This window comes from Scleropages formosus, chromosome 7, assembly GCF_900964775.1.
Source record: "Scleropages formosus chromosome 7, fSclFor1.1, whole genome shotgun sequence".
NCBI classification, from domain to species: domain Eukaryota; kingdom Metazoa; phylum Chordata; class Actinopteri; order Osteoglossiformes; family Osteoglossidae; genus Scleropages; species Scleropages formosus.
In genome coordinates, this window is record NC_041812.1 from 24,063,191 (window position 1) to 24,083,973 (window position 20,783).

General features: G+C 51.2%; 1 protein-coding gene across 7 annotated transcripts in view; it reads left to right on the forward strand.

Annotated features, from left to right (window-relative positions):
• LOC108926330 (genetic suppressor element 1-like) overlaps positions 1–20,783 on the forward strand; it is a 161,860-nt gene that overhangs the window by 137,847 nt on the left and 3,230 nt on the right. For 5 of the 7 annotated variants that reach the window (XM_018738967.1, XM_018738973.1, XM_018738972.1 and 2 more), the window contains 11 exons: positions 8,179–8,376; positions 10,613–10,812; positions 14,348–14,514; positions 14,717–14,923; positions 15,250–15,279; positions 15,798–15,977; positions 16,542–16,825; positions 17,375–17,717; positions 18,433–19,022; positions 19,176–19,288; positions 19,832–20,105. In XM_018738967.1, coding sequence (XP_018594483.1) covers positions 8,179–8,376; positions 10,613–10,812; positions 14,348–14,514; positions 14,717–14,923; positions 15,250–15,279; positions 15,798–15,977; positions 16,542–16,825; positions 17,375–17,717; positions 18,433–19,022; positions 19,176–19,288; positions 19,832–20,105 — 2,586 coding nt within the window. The remainder of the gene's footprint in view (positions 1–8,178; positions 8,377–10,612; positions 10,813–14,347; positions 14,515–14,716; positions 14,924–15,249; positions 15,280–15,797; positions 15,978–16,541; positions 16,826–17,374; positions 17,718–18,432; positions 19,023–19,175; positions 19,289–19,831; positions 20,106–20,783) is intronic. The other 2 variants (XM_018738968.1, XM_018738969.1) reach the window with 2 other exon arrangements.

The following is a 20,783-nucleotide window of genomic DNA, read 5'->3' on the forward strand; positions in this document are numbered from 1 at the left end:
AATGTACTCATTTATACACCATGTTAATTTTTTACTGTATCAATTCAAGATAAGTACCTTGATTAAGCACACTACAGCAGGAGGAGGGTTCGATCCCTGGGCCTTAGATTGCAAGGTGACAGTTCTAACGAACATGCCCCCTGATGGCTGATTTAGTGCTTTGGCTTCAAGACTAACACTGTAAACATTTTATTAGTGTGAGGGAGAAAACCAGGAAGTCTAAAAAAAAAAAAAAAAACACACACACGTACAGTGTATCTCTGTTGCAGAAAAGTGTAAAAATTGTGTTCAGCGTATGTGACACGGACCAGGAAGACGCTGCAGTTGCGATGAGCTGTCTGAGGTTTTTGGGAAGTGATTTCATTTCTTATGGTGGTGCACAGATTTCAGGTTGATAATTGAAAGCGATGCCTTTCATGCCATCAGTTCCGAGGGAGAAAAGCGAGGAGAAGTATCACGATTGTAGGAACCGGGAGGTCCTTTTGTGCACCACATGTTAGCGCTGAGGTTCTGTGCATGCGTGCATGCGTGCGTGTGTGCACGCACAGCTTTTGGAAGCCAGTTTGAAGTACTGAAAATGAGAGCAGCCTAATTTTTAGATTTGGAGGATCTCCTCAATCTGAGTGCCCTGTGGTGGTGTGTAATGCCTGGAGTGGGTTTATGTTCAGCTTTGTGTAGCCAGTTGAGCCCATAAACACGATGGGCATCAAACAATAGATGTACTGGAAACACTGGCTGCTGGAGACTTTGATGTCAGCAGTAGATTTTAAGTGGAAAATCCTGATCGCACTGAGAAGAGAAGGGAGCTAGGGAGCTCCTCCCCCCGAACAACGTCTTTCTCTTACATCCACATTCTTTCGTTCAATCATTTGACGGCTTTCTTCAAAACGAATTGCAGTGCGGGGTTTGTACGCCAGTCTATTTACGCTGATTTACCCATTTATGCAGTAGCGTAATTTTTACTGTGCCAGTTCAGGGTAAGCACTGTGATCAAGGCGCTAGAGCAGGAGGGTGGGATTCGAACCTGGTCCTCAGATTGCAAGGTGAGGGCTCTAACCACTGCGCTTCCTGCTTTTATCGCACAGGGTTGTGTATTTGTCCTTTGCAAAGGGATTAGGCCCATAATCTCATCACACACTGCAATCTTGAGCTGAAGATGTCACGTGCCTGGGGGGTCAAACTATGTTAAGCATATGTGGTTTAGATTAAAGTCATTAATAAAGGGAAATCAAATGAAAAGGGCCTCTTTTCTGTGTCGGGAGCACATTGAAAGACCCAGTCGCTGTGGCTAATCTGCTTTGGGCAGTAAATGCGGTTATGGCGGTGCCTTTGAGGAGGCCATGCCGGGCGCACGTTGGCTGAGATGAGCCAGTGATGGAGCACCAGGGACACCCGGCGGGTAAACAGTCCATTCGCTCGTGGTTCTGCTTGGCCTGGTTTATACAAAACGCACCTTCAGACTGCATTGGCGTCACACGGTGGCGGGGGGCCGAATGCTGTATCGTCACAAAAAGAGGCTGTAGCACTCCAGCGACTCTCGACTGCGCTGCGTCTCGATCGCGGTCGCTCGTTCAGCTCCGGGCCCGTTCCGAGGCTTCTTTGTCACCAGTTTCTTCGCCCTCCTTTCTTACTTTTAATTTTTAATTTACTCGAGGAAAGGTTTAGAGGATGCGCTGGAAGAAGGCACTGCGTCCCACTCGTTCCGACCAGGCTCAGCAGATGGCCTCAGGAATTTGCATACAAAGCAAGAAACATTTGCGCACGTTGTATGACAGCGCTTACAGTGCGGAACGAGGAAGTTACACCGTCCACAGATAATAGCTGTTTTGCATATACCTCGACAGGTCCTTCTCCCTGCGCCCTGTTGTTAAGTGCCTTTGATGGAGTGGTGCTGGTTTCCAGTGGGCGGCGCTGCCGCATCGTCGTGCTTCCGCTCCATTTACGATGCTGCGAGGGACTGAACCCAGTTCCCCGGCGCTTTGATTGCAGTCCCACTGGCAGTGAAGTGCACAACATGGCTGGGAGCTTCTTCCCTCTTTGCTTCGGGAGCTGTGGGTGCGAAGGTGGGCTGCCTCCCCCGGCCACTCACGTGTGGTGAGTGTGAAAGGGTCCGGAGTGCTGAGCTGCTGGAACTGGGCACCTGGTACCGGACCGCTGCCTGCCCCCCCCACCTGCGCAGGACACCAGCAGCAACTCGACCTTGTGATGCACAGTGTGTTGGCAGGTAGCGGAAAGCAGGTGTACCTGTCAGGTGCTCTGTGTGTGTGTGTGTGTGTGTGTGTGTGTGTGTGTGTTGGAATACTCGTTTACAATGTGACGAGCTGCCAAGCCATTGAGCCCGTTTCAGGACAGATAGGTACCATGTTTTAACGTTACCGTGCGAATCCCCGGACGGCGACAAGCATTTGAATAAACGGAGCAGAAAGGCTGCAGCTGAGCCAGCAGCAGATAAAGGGGGCAGCTGTGCAGGAGTCAGACCCCCCGCCACCCCCTCCCCTCCTCCCAGGCTCCACAAGCAGCAGCTGTGTGTAACCTCTTCTGACCACCTGGAGGAAGGTAGTGTGTTGCACACAGGAAGCGTGTTGATGGGGGGTGGCGCTCTAACCTCCTGAAGACCGCAGAGGACCGCACAGCCAGCGTAAATGGGCTGCGGTCGTACGATCATCGCAGTTACAGTGGCAACTGCTCATGTATGTGCACTTTTCTTCAAAGTGCCGCACACCTTGGAGTGAACAGAAGTGCTTCATCGACAGAGGGGCTGGTAGGAGCTCAGAAGACAGGAGGCTCTGAAAGAGGTGGGCTTGAGACCCTTTCTGAAGGGACAGTAATAATACAGATAGAGTTTGCAGAAGGCCGACGGGGTGATTGTGTCTAGTCAGCAATCATTGTCATTGTTAAACTAGTAACTGTGTACAAGGGTGTGACGGTTTTTCGGGAACGGGGGACCAGGAATATTATCGATAGCACTCAAGGGATACAAAGAAAAAAAAAATGTTTTGGGCGACACATTAGGGCTGACTGAACACTGGGACGTTATTTTGTTATGGTATGGTATGATACCCTATGGTATGGTCCTATATGGTATGCATCATTGGTGCTTCTTGCTTTGTAAAGCAAGAGTCTATGGCGAGGAGATGGATGGTGTGCTGCTGGCATGCAGGGTGTCGCTGACCTGGTGTTGACGGAGACAAACGTGGGACGATCCCACTAGCAGAGGGAGCAGGACCAGATGTTACAGTGAGCTGAAGGGAACGGCACAACAGGGTACAGCAAGGTACAGCAAGGCGTTATGCAGCCAGACCACCTTTTTATCCATTTCCACGTTAAAAACTGTAGAAAATCTCTGTATTGACTGTACTCAGTAGGACTTAAAGTGGGGGGTCTTTGAGAAGTGCACTGTGGTTGTGTGTGTGTGTGCGTGTGTGTGCATGTCAGATAGAGATGGCAAAGTGCTGTTTTCCACAATGTGTCCAATGTTGTTTCTCAATGTAATCGGACCCCCTGCGATGAGCCCTTCAGAAAATCACACAGACCCTTTTTCCTTTTGCGAAGCCCGGCTGGGGTTTGGCTCCAGTCCCGTCCTGCTCGACTCACTCTGCTTCTGGAAGCAGTCCAAACACACAGCAAACTGCAGTCCCTCTCAGGAGTTTCCGTCTCGTCCCTGTTACTGTTTCTGACGTTGGTGTGGGCTGCGCGGTCGAGATGCCCGGGGCTGTGGAGTGCAGCGGTGGCTCTCTGGGAAACGGTCTTCTTGGACACCGGCATCACATGGGTTCGTGTACAAATGGGCTAAAGGTGTAAAGAGAGGGAGCTGTGATCAGTGGGCATTTCTCTGTACTTTGTGCGCACACACACGCTCAGCAGGACCTGGCTCCCAGGGTGTAATTATACCTCCTGTTCCTCCAGCGCTGCCCTCCTTAGGTCCTGGGGCTCTGGAACGCATCGCCCATTAGCTCGTGTAGCGAGTGGGTCGTGGCAGCAGAGGGACCGCGAACACACAGCTGAGGGGTCGCCGGGGGAGACGGACCAGTAATTAGTGATCCGTAGGAAACCTCGCGGCCGTGATTAGTAACGGCTGCTAAACCGTTAATGCGGGAGGGACACGGCGTGTCGGGAACAGAGTGAGGGATGGGGTGGGTGTGGGGACAGATCCCACAGGCGAAGCATTAGCAAAGTGAAGCTCCTCCCACTTCCTGGGAAACCCATGATTTGCCAGGGGGCCTTTGGGTGCCATCCTTCACAGCCCTGTGTGTGTTGGGCTGCCTCCCACACTGCACAACTCTTTGGCACCAAGAAACCAGTGTAGTGTAAATCATGCAGCTCCGCTTTATTGGTTCTGTTGTTGGACAAAAATCTCTGGTTTCAGTGGAGCTGACACACACACACAAACACACACACAGATCACTGCCCTCCTGCTCAGGACTGCGCAAAAACATTGTGTGTGTTCGTCTCCCTGCCCCGGTGCTTTACTGCTGAGGGTTAGATGTGCCATAAAACAGTTTTTCTCCCTCACATAATCATGTTGTTAACGAGGCCTTTATGGGAGCGTCTCCAGGCGCCATTTATACACACAGCTACACAGTGGCTTGTGTGTGTGTGTGTGTGTGTGTGTGTGTGTGTGTGTGTGTGTGTGAGAGATCTCTGCCAATGAGGTGTGCAGATGCAGCAGCGCTGATTAAGTTGCAGGGCCCAGGAGTTTGCGGGGGGTCAGTACATCCAGCAGGTCCAGTGCAGGTAACAACCATAGCCCTGGCATTGGGTTTGAGCTCCCAGTCATGACCAGGGTTGACTGCCACTGTTGCTTTTGTCTTGTCAGCAGAGCAGCTGGCTGGGGTGCAGCCTGTCCCCGGTGTGTGTTTGTGTGGTGTCCTCTGACCACCGCAGGTCGAGCTGCTGTCCTCCAGTGTTCTGCACACAACAGGAACATATAAATATAAACACTCTGGGGCCTCAGTTAGAGCTCTGAGTTTCAAAGCATCGCAGAATAATGAGGGGGAGGACAGTAGGGGGGGCGAAGCAGACAGCAGGAGGCATATGTGTTGTGTAGGACGGGTTTCGCTCAATGCTACAGCACGATTTTGCCCCAGGGAATGTCGGTGGCTCTTCCCTTTCATGTGTTTGCGGAAGGTGCAAGTGCCCGACCGGCTCCGTTCCCCAACTCTCTTGAACCCTTTACCCTTTACCCCCCCCTTTTCTTCCTGGTCTCCATGATCCCCGGTCTCCACTGGAGGCAGTGAGGATATTTATTCATTTATATTTATTAAATGACATTTATTCGTTAATATCACTTACACTCTGGTTTACCCATTTATACAGCTGGGCAATTTTTACTGTGTCACTTCAGAGTAAGTGCCTTGATCAAAGCTTGTACAGCATGAGACAGGATTCACACTTGGTCCTTGGAGTCTGAAGGTGGCAGTTCTAACCACTGTGCCCCTGCTGTTGTTTTTTGTCGCTGGGTTGTGGCCAAAGTGTCATTATGCTGTGCGACTGCTGAGCAACTGACCCGTGTAGCAGGTGTGTACCACAACCCTCTGAAAGGCCGTCCTTGGAGTTGTGTCCTCGGTCCAGGAGCCGGGCTTTGTTTCTGGGGTTGCCGGGCATGTGTGGGGTATTGCTGCAGGTGGGCGGGGCTAATGCCCCACATGATTCCCTGCATTGGACAGGATGAGCTGTGCTACTGGTGTTGACAAGCTCAGGACAAGGGGGGTTTTGTTCTGAGCAGCGCATGTGCTCTCACACATGTGCGCATACGCACGCACAGATCCTTCTGAAGTGTGTTTTATTTTCTGTACACAGTATCACCTGGGCCAGGTGCGCTTGTGTGTTTAGACCCAGTTAGGAGCTAAGGAGGTTCAGTTGCAGCAGGTGCTCGGTGACACAGCTCCACAGCCAGGGTCCCCAGATGAGCGGGAAATGGGGCCCCCGGGGGCCTTTTCTTCCCCAAGGTCACAGGTTCAGATGCATGGGTTGGACTACAGCACGATGGGGGCAGACAGCTGAAGGGAAGGCAGAGCTGTAGGATGTTTTGCCCAAGGATCGAAGCCTGCATTCAATACTGCCTTCTGCTGGTCAAGAGAGGCTATGACAGGCCCTCAGACTGAAGTGCACACTGGGCACAAGTAGACATTCAGGCCCACAAAGGTGACCGCGACCATACGACCGCTGCTATATGTGCGGTCCCGTTCGTATCGCACCGTGTTTGGGTGAGGCAGGAGCTGATGTCTGCAATCTCACACTCCTGTTGTTTCCCTCTGATTCCTTAGTCGTACAGGATCGGCTCTGTTTTGTATTGCAGTCATATGAGGCACCACCCCCGTCCCCCGAGACGTGAACCACCACGTCCTCCCAGAGCGGGGGCAGCACCCAGCAACATATATGATTATACCTTTCAGAGCGACGGAGGGAGGGACAAATTCTGCTCCCGTTGGCCGGGGGACACGTTTAATATGCTAATGAGGCCAGGTCAGTGCCTTATGGGGAGCTCGGTTATTTCGCTGCACCTGCGGGTGTGTGTTTGTTTGCTGTCTGCACATTGACCGCCATCACATTACACACTTGACGACAGGGAGACGGACTTACACTCACACACGCGGTTGTTCCCGGTTATGTCATGCAGGGGGTAAGATGTGACCACTGGCACCCTGCGGGAGGGACACATGGTAGTGCTGGCGGCAGGGCACACGCCTCTGTTATCTAAGAACGGCCGAGGAATTATAGGGTGGGGGGGGGGGGGCGGTCTTGTGACACTTCAGCAGCTACTGGGTGAGAAAAGGGGGAGAGAGAGAGAGAGAGAGAGAGGAAGCAGGCAAGCAAGCAAGAGAGATAGGCAGGGTGCTGGATGTGTGCTGTGTTGCTTTGTTAGATAAGCCTCAAACCGTCTTTGTGCATGGGGGGGTGACCAGGGAGAAGAAGAGGAAAATGGTGTTTGCCTTGGTGTGTGTGGTAGGCGGCTCTCAGCCAAGGGTGCCGACATGACGAGCGAGGCGTTGCTGAGTAAGGAATCAACACTCTTTTTTTTTTTTTTTTTTTTTGTTGTCGGGGGGGGGGGGGGTCTTGCGTCTCGTGAGCAGCCCAGATAACTTTGCCCCGTTTTCACGGCCGTCCGAAAACGGTTGTGCCCCCTTTGAGGACTGTTGTGTGAGCGTTCACCAGAACTAAGTTCCTTCGTTTCTTAGGAGCCGCAGCGTTGGGCGGGTTCAACGGCGGTTCAGAGCCCTGAAGAGCAGAGCGGTACTTCAGCCGTTTATGAACTGGTGTTGGTGGTTCAGCGAGAGGCCAGGTGGGGGGTTGGGGGGGCGGTGGGCATTTGGAGTTATCGGCACACTACGCTCTTTGCATTTCTCCCTCACATTCATCACAGATAATTTGGTCTTTTCAAAGGGCGGTTGGTTTGTGAACTGAGCATGACCGGCTGAGTGGGACTGGTCGGCGCGCCGTCGCTCTGCTCTGTTAATGCGCAAAGTGGCCATGTGTTCCGCTAAGGGTCATATGTCAGGCCCCCCCCCTTGTGGTGGGTGTGTGTGTGTGTGTGTGTGTGTGTGTATACGAACACTCGTGCGCATTTGTGCGGCACTTGACCTGCTCGTGCGATGTGTGCTTTTCAGCCTTTGCACATTAACCTCATCCAGTGCAGGGTTGCGGTGGTCTGGAGCCTGTCCTGGAGGACTGGGGTGCAAGACAGGGTGACGCAGCAGCTCCAGGAAGCCGCTTGTTGATTGGAGTTTCCTGCCGGGAAGCCGTCAGGGCTCGTGCTCAGCGAGGGGCCACTAATCAGTCCTCGCCCCTGGGGGCGAACGATGTTTTTAAGTGTGAAGGGGTTTTGACAGCCACAGAGCAACGCCAATGTGGCATGAGGGTGTGATGCAGGTGTGTCTGATGCGTCTGACTCTTCAGCTGGCCAAGGCACAATAATTGACCTGTGTGCTTTGTTTCAGGGAAACCTCCCAAGAACGGTGTACCTTCCTTTTCGGACACCACAGACCTCTAACTAACCTCTGACATGTGACCTCACAGAGTTACTCCTCCCTTGTGTGTGACACACAGGGGGACATGGTGTTTTTCCCTGGCATTTTTTTTTTGACTGGGAAAGTGTGTGTGTGTGTCTATGTAAGAGAGAGAAGAGAGGGATATTTCTGTGCCTGTTTGTAACACCCTGCCCCCTTGTTGCCCTCGCAGGCATGAGCCATGAGCCCAAGTCACCTTCGCTGGGAATGATCTCTGCGGCCCCCAGGACCACGGCCACGGTGAGCCCGCTGACCCCACTGGCCCTCAATGGCTCCGTCGTGCCCAATGGCAGCCCAGCCGTGCAGTCGACCCACTCGGGATTCGCCGCTGCCCTGCGCAAACTTGCCAAGCAGGCTGAGGAGCCCCGAGGTGAGCCCTGCCCAATGACCCCCCCCCAGTCACCAGTCACGCACTTGTAGGCCACCACAGCTCCTTTCATTGGAAGCACCAGGGTCTCTGTGATGGTAAACGCACAGTGTGAGGTGAATGGTGTTAATAGGCAGAGACTGTAGTTCAGGGGTGTGAACAGAGGTGTGATGATAGAACGAGCTCTTTCCTGTTGAAGTTGCTCGTCAGCTTGTGAAAGTGTGTTTCTGGTGCATTACCTTGTTTTCCGAGTGAATTCCCAGCGTCTCCGACAGTGTCCCGCTCATCACGATCACTTTGGCGATGGTTCCCCGTTACATACAGGTGGTGATTGGCTGCCAGCAGGGGGCATAGCCACTTGGAGAAGGTTGATGAGTAGGTGTCATACGGTCTGGTGTCTGACTGGTGTTTGTTGGTGTTCAGGAGGTTTTGTGGGCTGTGTCCCAGGGTTCGAATGTCCCCAGGGTCAAAAGTGGGGGCAGAGCTGAGGAACACCCCCACCATTCCACTTGTTTCACTCAGTTTATTACAGTCTTTCACTCCCCTTGTCATGCTACTGTTTGAGTGTCTCTTTCTCCTCCTGATAAATTACGTTTTAATGTCACCACGTCGTTACTGAGCAATAACGCGGTAAACAGTATTTCCAGTAAAGATCTGACTTAATTGCACCAAGCCACTGAGCTTACTTAGTTCATTCCTTCTCAGTAGAGATCAGACTTCCAAATTCCTGTTCTCTCTGTACCTTGCCGGAGTGTCAGGGTTCAAAATGATGGCCAGGTCTGATTCCTGCCCTACGCTGAGCACTTCAGAACTCGGGATCGAGAGGCTATGTCTGTGCTGCTGTGTCCAAGAATTGTTGCTTCATTCAGCGCGGCGTGGAGCTTCCAGCATCGAGAGGCCGCCTGACCAACACACACACACCACAGCGCACACAGTGCTCTCAGTCCTTTGTCTGTGTTCACCCTTTGAGGCTTTCCGTGCAGACATGACTGCACAGTCCCTTGGCGCCTGACGGCATGCTCTGTGTTCACCCTGTGTCAGCCTGCTCAACCATACCAGCTAGTTGATAGACCCAGCCCCATGGGTTCCACACACACAAACTCCCTGCTAATGAAGCCACTGATGTGTGTCTGAAGGCAGCAGACACAGCACACACACCAGATTTTAAATGGGTGCTTTAATTGTTGCTCTAATGCCTAGGGAGTGCAGCCAGGAGAGGTTGGTGGCATTTAGCATGAGCCACCTGTATAAGCAGTACCCACCCCCTGCACCTGCACACACCCCTAAAACGGCCCTTCTTCCATGTTTACAAAGAGCAGTGGAGCCGGTGGCACCATGTGATAAAATCACACAACAGGGACGGGGCAAGAACACACTGCAGCCTCTGTGCGGACTGCACTGGGGAGGTCAACGTGTTCCTTGCTTTCCGTGTTAGTGTTGCATGCTTACATTCAGACATGCATGTGTGAGAGCGCGCACGCACACACTCAGATAGATCAATATATATCCATACCCCTTTGACAGCTACTCTCAGGATGGCTGCTCTGCAGCCAGACCTCCATGGGTGCACGCAGACCCTATTTGCATACAAGAGAAAGACACCAGTGTGCTGACATTCAGATGGCGCGCGTATTAGTTAGCGCCCATCTGCCTGGCACGATCGGACCCCAGCTGCTGCCGGGAAACCCGAGCAGGGGGTGTTCACGCCACGGATGGTCACGGGGAGGGGGATATGTGACGCAGCATTACAGGATAGGGGCAAAGTGAACACACTCCGTGGTGTCAGCATGGCCTCTGCCGAAAGGCGTTCCATGTACCATCAACCTGGCTATCGAGTTGAAGACCCGTGCGGACCCAGTCCCAAAACAACAGCGCCCAGCTGCTGCAACCGCTCTCAGTGAGACATTCTTCTCAGAGCAGCAAGAGGAAGAGCTTGAGGGGTGGGCAGTGGCATTTGTTTACTAAGGTGCTTATACTGATTTACCAGTTCATACAGCAGGGTCATTTTTACTGTATTGGTTCAGGTTAAGTAACTTGATGAAGGCTACTATAGCAGGAAGTAGGATTCAAACCTGCATCCTTTGACTGCAGTTGTTCGAATCACTATGCTACCTTCCGCACCTTTATTATTGTTACTATTGTTGTTGTTATTATTTAGCTAATGAGTGTGAGTTTACCTGAACTTGTGCTACCAGTCGGCTGTGGTGGTAATCATTATCACTTTTCCTGTGTCCTGCAGGGTCCTCCATCAGCAGCGAGTCCTCTCCTGTCTCTTCCCCAGCAACCAATCACAGCTCCCCAGTCAGTACGCCCAAGCGGGGGCCCACAGGTCCCATCATAGTGCCACCAGGGAGCCACAGTGTGCCAAGCACCCCACCCGTGGTCACCATCGCCCCCACCAAGACGGTCAACGGACTGTGGAGGAGCGAAAGCCGGCAGGTGCGCGCAGGACCGCAGTCGTCAAACAGAGCTTGGTGCCCTCTGCTGTCCTTTTCTCTCTCTGAACCGTATCAGTTGTCCATCCCCCAGGCTCAGGGTGGCTCTCGGAACCGGTCAGTCTGCTCAGGTGCCAGTCGGGTCTCGGTTCTAAGATGTCGGGCAGCCTTTTCAGATTACCTCTGAGCTTGTTTCCCAGTGTGACCCAGCATGGATGTTCAGGAAGCATGAGCATGCTCGTGTGTGTGTGTGATGGGCCACGGCACATGCTGGTCTCTTGCTGATGGAGTGGCTGTTTGTGACAGCTGTGGTGCGCAGGTTCTGCGACTCCTTTCTGCACCCTGCTTGCTTTTTCTTCATCTCTCCAGCTCCATGATGTCACACAGGCTTTCCTCATGAACATCTTCAGCATCACCTGTGTGCATAGCCTATAAAAGTGTCCACCCCCTCGAACCTTTTCATCTTCCGTTGTTGCACAGGATTGAATCTCAGTGCATTTAATTAGGTTAGAATTAACTGCAAAGATAAAGGGATAAATGTAGGTCCCAGAGTGCTGAACTCTGTGCTGATCCTTTGCTCAAATGGTCATGTGAGCATTTGGTCACTTTAGGGATTAGCTGTGCCATGTTTGTGTGGAACATATGTGACACACGTGTGACAGGGACAGGTTGATAAGGGGCCACTACTGTTGCCCCTCTAATCCACTTCTTTATTCACTTTGTGGCAGCAGGGCGGCACTGGAGCTCACATCTGCTGTGGATCGCAATCCATTGCTATGCTCTACCCTGGGGAGCGGCGCTGTTGGTCTTGTTCTGCCTCTCCGCCCTCCCCCCGCCAGCACCCCTGTGCCCTCCACCCTCCCTGATCCATTAACCTGAGCACTCATGTGAGGTCAGAGGTCACAGGACTCTTTTAAAGAAAGGGGTCATTGAGAGGTCATCCTTGTTGTGTGAAACCAAACAAAAAGCTAGTACCTTAAGGCGACACCCCTCCCCACACACACACACACACACACACACACACAGTGCCCTTGAGCAGATGTTTCTGCATCCAGTAAAATCTCCTTCCTTGGGCCATTTGGTGTGGGTGGTGATTAGAGAGGAGTGTGAGCTGGATGCGGGGAGGGTGGGCATACTGGGGGTCTGGCTTAAGTGGAGTCAAATTGAGTATTACCCCCCCCCCCAGTGCTTCCATCCAGTCGCACAGTCGACTTCAGGGCTCAATTTTAATGGCTGTCTGACTGTCCAGAATGGTAATTTACTTTAATATTCATAGCAGGACAGGTTGAGTCGTTCTGATTCCTGTCTGAAATAAATTAAGGTTTAATATACTCATGAATTAAGTTAAGAAATTTGAAATACAAAACAAAAAGACATCATCAAAAATAAAGCAAAAATGAAGGCCCAGTATCTTGCTTTTTCGATGATTTTTCGCAAGTTTTATTTCTTTTATGTGACGCCCTGATTCATTTTGATTACAAAGATACTTTAAACATGGACATTTGCTGATTCCCCCCCCCCCCCCCCCCCCCCCCCCCCAAGTATGTTTACAGTTTTTCTAAAATGTTCCTAAGCTAGACAGGTTTCTAATTGGATTTGATGAGTGAAATTTAAGATGTACCTGTCCTGTTGGCGACCACGATGTACAGGTTGATTGTGGAGCCCTGGGTTCCAACACCACCGGCCTGAGTAGCTGAGCAAGGGGCAGGGGGGTCCTGCCCGTCAACCACGTTTCAAGTTTCCCACTTCGATCCCCGATTCTGATGTCCTTTGACACATCTGAGCCATTTATGTGCCGTGGTGAGCGTGTCAGGTGCCTGACTCGCTTCCCCTTGCTGATCAAAGTACGGCGGAATGATGTGTGAGAGACGTGTGAGGCCACAAGGCTGTGTGTCAGTGGGGGAACAGGGGCAAAGTAAGAGCAGCGCATTAGAAAAGAAGGTGTTAATGCTGGACGCTAGTGGATCTTCTCCTGCGCTGGCAGCGGAGGGAGAGTGCTCTTGGTTTGGCAGCACGGGAACAGGGACTCTCGGTTCACCGACCCAGGCTGTTGTTTTCTGGGTGGGAAGGGAGGAGCATCACTTACCCATCAGTATCTGCATCAGCCTCCCTACCCACCCCCCGTGACCTTTGACGCTGTACACTACACTGTCCCTAGGTGGATCTGTTTTTTGACTGTCCTCCATGCAATTCACCAGTCATGCAGTTAGATGTACCCCTGGTGCAAATGCCGCATTCCCCAGGAGCAGGTGTGACTGCAGCAGCATCTCCATTTTCAGGAGGAGGAGCCAAGGAAGCTAGTGTTGATGCTCACTGTGCACCTGCTTATCTTTTTCCACACATGTCCTGCCTGTCCCGTCATTTGTAGAGTGTGTCTCTCCTCCTCCCCCCCCCCCCCCCCCCCCATTCCTGGCTCTTCCAGCTTCATACATTTCTGGAGAAAATGTCCTTCATTTGCTGCCTGATGAAATGTTTCCTCCAGCAGTGAGCAACACAGGGACACGTCTGCTGGTTTTCCAGAAGCGGCATCGACGGATTCCACCTTGTGATGTGTCATGCAAATGACCAGACTGTTCTTCCAAGACAGATGTCACAGAATCACAGTAAATTGTTGGACTGCTCAAAACAGGCCCCACATACCACATACTATACCACACACAGAGCTTGCGAACACCAGTCTTTTCATAATTTGTTTTGTTTGTCACAAAGTCATTTTTGCCACACCATCAACAAAACATTAGTAATGCAGATGTCCCTCAATTTCTTCACTTGTTGGATTCTGTAAAATTCGTATGTATGGCTATAATGCATAAAAAAAAAAAAACTTTGTTGGGACTGTTTAACCTCACGTGACAAGAAAATGAAAACTAAAGTGAAGCCACTAAAAATAGAAAGTCTCCACAAGCTTCTTTTCCATGCCAGATGTTGACGGGTTCATCCCATAAACATGTGCAACATTCCTCAGCTTATTGACCACCGACGCTCAGGAACACGAGACGCGAGCTGTAAACACTGTGGAAGTGAGTTGAATTAATGCGGTCTCATACTTCCATTCTCTTATGGTGTCTTTTACTCCCACCTATTAGCTGGACACATAAATACAACTTATTTTCTCTCCCTTGCAAAGAAACATTTTCTCAGTTTTATCCGTTTTTCTAAAATTTAACAAAATGAATAATCTGCAAAACATTTGTATCTTGGAACAATCGTAACTCGACTGTTTCTAACGTAAGGGATTCAGTGGTGGGAAGTCGTGGACTACAAATGCTGTTCTTCGAAGGATTATGTGGATGTTCGTGCTCTGTAAATACTTGGCACTAAAATAAGGCTGCTTCTCAGTGGTGATAACCCGAAATGGGACCATCAGAGATACCTTCTTATGGTTCCTGACGGCCGACTCACAGCCAGGAGGTCGCAGGTGACGCAAACTAATGCTCTTTCTCGCAGCCTTTCCCACGTGGCGACTTTGTGCATGTGCACAGGTGTGTCGGTCTTGGGTCTCAATGGAACTTCAAGGGTCACGTTCTTGTCCGCTGCAGGGTGAATCGGGCTCTCGAGGGGCCAACCGGGATCGTCTGTGCAGCGAGCCTGTCCTGCCTCAGGAGAAAGGGGGCCCCTCTCTCCCAGCACACATAATGGGCAACCCATATGCCTTTGGCCTGCCCCCCAGCTCCATGATCCAGGACTCCCGCTTCCAGGCCCTCAAGTGAGTCTCTTCGCAGGCCCTTTGGCGAAAGCACCTGATACCCTGGGTGACGTCACTGTCACAAGTTTGGAACGCACTGTCTTCAGTGTGAATTGAGTTGAGCGTCGTTGGCTGCTGTGTGTATGCGGTCAGACTGGAGATGGTATGCCAAACAAATGAAGGTGCATTACTGCGCTCTTACTTTGTTCCTACTTCCCCACAGCAGCCTTTCGCGCCAGATGCATCATGTAATTCCTCCAGCTGGCTTCCCTGAGGAGTATCTGCGCAGCTTCAGACCCTACGCCACTGCCGAGGATCTACGCATGCCCTCCCTGCCCCTGGGCCTAGATCCTGCTACTGCTGCTGCTGCTGCTGCCGCCGCCGCTTACTATCCTGGCTACCTGCCCCACCCCTCCTTCTCCCCGTATAGGTAAGTAGGTCTGGGATCCTTCTTGGAATCCTAACTCCACCTCAGTGTGACCCCAACCCAGGCCAGCAGGTGGCATAGTGGTTAGAGCTGCTGCCTTGCAGTCAAAGGCCCTGGGTTCAAATTCCATCTCCTGCTGTAGAGCCCTTGATCAATGCACTCTCCCTGAATTGATACAGTAAAAATTACCATGCTGTATAAATGGCTAAATCGTTGTAAGTACAGTCATTCCCCGAGATGCAAATGTTTGATTTGAGGTTATTCGTATTTACGAAGAACGTTATTTAATACTACTGCTCTATTTACGCATAAATTTTTCACAATTACAGAAAGCACTGGGGTTCCAGTAGCAAATCCAGGTAAATAAACACACCCCACCATGCGCCCAGCGATCGTTTTGACAGTTACAGCATGGACACATGTTTGGTCAGCATCTGTCTCACTTACTCTCCCATTAGTATTGTATATAGTGCAAGTGAACTATTATGGTACCAGGTTTAAACCTTTGAAAATAAGTGGTGGATTTTAATAATTTCGGTATAATTTTATGCAATATGTTTGTCATATTATGATCATCCTTAAAGTAAAAAAATTCGTTTTTATTTTTGGTCGTTAAGTTTAGGTAACATTTTTCACATGCGCCCCTATTCCAACCATCATAAAAAAAAGAATGTCCATTCAGCCCCCTAGTAATGGGAATTTGCCCAATGGAGTGATTTTGTGGAAAGAATTGACTCCGCTAAGCAAGGGATGGGTGTATAACCTTTTTCCTTACGGTAGCCTGTCTTGCTGGGCCGGGTTTTGCTGTCAGCTCACACACGGAGCGGTGCTACTACTAGATGAGGGATGGGCCCCCTGTCTTCTCTCCCTCCTTTAGGATGGACGACTCCTTCTGCCTGTCCTCCCTGAGGTCTCCATTCTACCCTCTGTCTGCACCCGGCGCCCTACCCCCTCTGCCCCCCTCTGCCGTCCATGTGCCCCTTTCTGGGGTACGCTACCCTGGGGACCTGAGCCACCCCTCGCTGTCCAGCCTGCAGTCTGAACGGCTTTCAGAGAGGTACCCTGTAGACACACACACACACACACACACACACACACACCCATTCATTCACTCACTGTGTCAGCACTGCTTCATTTTAATGCGTGCGCGGACACACACACACACACACACACACCTGTTGTATTATTAATACACATAAATAGTTTTACCACATTAACACACAAGAGTAACAGGTGCACAGAAATGAATACTTTATGTGCATGTCACTTCTGGGTTCCAGAGGTCAAGGGGTCCAGTGTATTTTTAGATCATATTCAGCACTCATCACGTGAGTGCTGTTCCCTCCCTGAAAGGGGTGGAGTTACTGCCTGATTGACAGCTCTTGTCTGTGTCTGTTATTCCGCTGCTGAGGATACAGAGTGCAGATATTCTGCTGCATGTCAGACCTTTGTCTTGCTGAGCTCACACTGTTATCACTTCCCTCCACGTGAGCTCCACTCAAGGTGATAGTTGCGCTTGCTCTGCGCTCTCGCCTGTCCTTTGTCGGTGCTGTGCCATCGCGCATGTTGTTGTGAGTTCTGTGTTTCACAGAGTCTGCCCCGGGGGGCGATCTCCCTGCAGGCTGCAGATGGAGGAGGAGCTGCGGCAACGCGAGAGGGAGCGCGAGAAGGAGCGTGAGCGCGAGGCTGAACGTGAAAAGGAGCTGGAACGGGAACGCGAGAGGGAGAGGGAGCGGGAACGCGAGAGGGAGCGGGAGGCAGAGAGGCAGAAGGACAGGACCAGGGAGAAGGAGCTGCACATCGCCAAAGCCCTGGAAAGCCAGTACCTGGCAGAGCTGCATGCACTCAGGGCACCGGCCGATGACAGAGCCAAGGCCACTGGGAGGCTCACCCCTAACAGGCCAGGTAGGACTCTGGGCTGCACTGCGATTCGCCCCCTGCTCATTCAGCGCGCACACCAGCTGCTGGTCAGTCAGGTTCCCACGACAGAGCAGCTCCACACTGTGTCCACAGCAGCGGGGTCTGGACCTGGCCTGAGAAGTCAGGGTCCTGCATTATGGAAAGGCAAGTGACACCTCACATTGAAGAGTGCAAGAGGGGAAACAGATCTGACACTTATGTGTGGGATGTGTATACAGTAGGTAGTGTATTTGTAATGCCCTTGAGCATGGTACTTGTCTTGTACTGACAAATAAAAATGATCCTGCTGCATAAATGTAAGTGAGATCAGTGTAAGTAGCTCAGTGTACAAACCTCACACTGTAAGGTGAAAGGGGTCAAGTAATTAAACAATAATAATTAATAAAGGAAATAAAGAAAATAACTTTATTACGTTAATGAGGACATATTCCCACTTTAGTGAGCTTGTTATTGTCTTTAGGAGTCACAGCTGGTACCCAGGATTCTTATTTTGATTGAAGTCACATGTGCGGTTCATGCTTTCGTTTCTTTTAGGTTGTCCAGATAAAGCCAAAGATACGGGTTTCCCGATGGTGCGACCCGTCCAGCCCGGCCTCCACCCACCCCTCAGCTCTGTCCACCCTACAGTACCCGGCCTCATCGCTGCCCACGGGATGTACCTGGGGCCAACCGGGGCGGTGCCTGGAGCAACAGCAGCCATGATGTTGCAGCGCGCCAACGAGGAAGAGCGTTGGTTGGCACGGCAGCGCAGGCTGAGGCAGGAGAAGGAGGACCGCCAGTACCAGGTGTCTGAGTTCCGCCAGCAGGTCCTGGAGCAGCACCTGGAGCTTGGCCGCCCAGGGGAGGGAGGCGAGCAGCAACGAGGGCAGGGACACTGGTGAGTGAGCCGCTCGGCCCGCATCATCTCCACATCTCCACAGAGGTTACATTTGCACGCCTCCATAGCAAGGATTGGAGGCAGAAGGTGGAGCTCCTTTGTGCAGAGTTTCAGTGCGATTGTTTCTCCCAACAGGCCTCGTTTTTGTTCCTTCAAGCTGAATAGCAGAATGGGAGTACATGCAAAAGTCATGATCGCGTTTCTAGTGCTGTTCTGTATATTCCAGGTCTTCTCAGTCATCGCCAGGTTTGCTGTGCACTGAACACACAGCTCTGTGTAACTTTGCTTCTCTTCTGAGGGTTAGAGAACAGCACCCTTAGTGGTGAATGAACCTCTAAGCGCTTATTTCTGCTTATGATCTCTCCATTGTTCTGTCTTTCTCTTTAACGCTTTCCCTGCTGCACCTGTGGCTTTCTGGAAGCTGATTATTAATACTCTCTGTGATAGCATATGTTACCGAGGCCGATATGAACAGATATTACTGAGAATGTGACGGAGGTGGTCGTCCTCTTTCACGCTGGCAGTGATAGGACTGCGCACATGTCTCACAAAGCAGCCCAGGTCCACTTTTCAGTCATACTGGGCTCCAATTAAGCAGCTGTAGTTCGTGCAGCTACTCTCTGGTTGAAGCTGTTTGTGCACCGGCGAGGACCCTTGGCTCTCGGTCGCTTTTCTGTGTTTCCTGTTGACGCAACTCGCTGTTCTTGCCACGCAGCTCCATTGCGAACCTCCACGATCCACCAAATCGCGACATGCCCCCACCCTTGGGGGCACCACCCCCTCTCATCTCGCCCAAGCCTCAGACCCGAGACCACCCGGCTCCACTTCCGCCCCCTACCACTCTGTGGAACCCCGTCTCTCTGATCGAGAGCAACTCCGAGTCAAGGCGAGGACAGGATCCCGCTGTGTCCAGCCACCATGAGCCCATCCGAGCAGCCCAGGCCACAGTCAAGCCAGAGCGGCACTCAGGACCAGAGAAGCCAGAAGATGGCAGCCAGAGAAAGGAGGCCAGGGAGATTTACCCCTCAGTCCGGGGGGCCCCCTTCCTAGAATCCAGCGCCTTCCTCACAGAACTGGAGAAGTCCACGCAGTCCTTCCTGAACCAGCAGAGAACACCTCTGCCCAGCCAGAATGGGGACTCATGTGGCACATACAAGGTCAGCTCTCCCCGCAGGGGCCTGCAAGGATCGGCCGCTGGGGGACCCGACCCCACGCTCATCTACGATGAGTTCCTGCAGCAGCATCGGCAGCTGGTCAGCAAACTGGACCTGGAGGAGAGGAGGAGGAGGGAGGCTAAGGAGAAAGGTTAGTTTGAGATGACACTCAGGTGGAAGTTCCAATGAGATAATGCTCTTCCTCCCACTGGTACTTCTTAACGGCGCCCAGGTTCTACGTGAAATGTGTGAGATGAGGAAGAAGAGCCACGTGACGGCATAACACACCACTTTGTCCTGCCAGGTTACTACTACGACCTGGACGACTCGTACGATGAGAGTGACGAGGAGGAGGTGCGCGCACACCTGAGGCGTGTGGCCGAGCAGCCGCCACTCAAGCTGGACGAGTCCTCGGAGGTGCGACGTGCTGCTGACTCTGACCGCCGCTCTACCTGCTGCCCACGCTTCCATTCATTTGTCACAGATGTGTGAAATTACATTCACCTCGGGTGCTTGTGTTTGGAAATCTGTCACAGTGCTCCATGTATAATATTAATACTATGTACTTAGTATGTTGGGGTCTAGAGATACCGATCATCAAAGGAATGATGTGTACGCAACAAAGACAGTAATTCCCAAAAGAAAATAAATTTAGGATAAAACGCCACCTGTCCCTGCTGTCCATTTCCCCCCTACCTGATGTCAGTAAAGGGTCAGCAGGTGGCACAGTGGTTAGAGCTGCATTTGGACTCATGGGCCCCAGGCAGAAATCCTACCTTGTGCTGTGACACCCTTGATCAAAGTACAGAATTGATGTAGTAAAAATTACCCTGCTGTATAAATGGCTAAGTCAGTGGAGGCTATTTGGAGAAGTGTCACATGAATGAGTTGGTGTAAATGCAGATGTAAAGACCCCTAAGGTGACCCCCCTTCCCTGATGCTGTGCTCCTCCCTCCACAGAAGCTGGACTTCCTGCGGGTGCTGGGCCTGACCACTCGGGCCCACCGGGATGAGCTGCTGCAGAGGAAGAGGCGCAAACGCCGCAGGATGCTGCGGGAGAGGAGCCCCTCCCCCCCAGCGGTGCAGAGTAAGAGGCAGACCCCGCCCCCGGCGCTGTCCCCCCTCAGCACCCGCTTTACGGCTGAGCAGATGAACAGCGGCCCTGAGCTGGAGGCAAAGAAGAAATTCCTCACCATACTGAGTCTGTCCCATGTCACTGAACAGCAGAGAAGGGGTAGGGTGGCTTTTTGTCTCAAGTTCATAATTTAGTTAATTTTCCTCATTTCCAGGGTCACTCTCTCCCCCCCACTGAGTCATATTCAATAAAAGCTTTATAGTACTCTCTTAGATTTTTAAAAAAGTTCATTTTATTTATTTTCCTTTTACAAATTAGATTATGTAAAAGTCTTGGATGTATCTATAATAAATAAAAGGCTTATTTTCATGTTGCTGAAATCATTAAATCATGACAAAACAAATTTTAAATGTTTGAAAATAAATTCACCTGCTGTGTACAAATTCCTATTCAGTGCTGGTTATTGACTGGCTTATCCCATGAACATGTACAATGTTCTTCATAATCAGTGATATACGTAAGCAATAGAAAGCTGTGAACACTTTGCTAATGAGTTGAATTAAGGCGGTCCCACCCTCCTCTTCTCTTTGGGGGCCACATTATTGATATCTATTGACTGTACACACATAAAGATCACATTCACTCCATTCCAAAAAAATGAGAAAAGAGGTCAGTGGAGAAAATGCAATTAAAAGTAAATGTTCTTATCTTTGAAAATGTGTAATTTGACTGTTTGTAATATGAGGAGCCGGTGTATTATTTCTTTTCGCTGATGGCTTTAATTGGAGTTTTCCTAATATTTGTACAGCAGGTATTTTAGCTGGCACGTTAAAATGG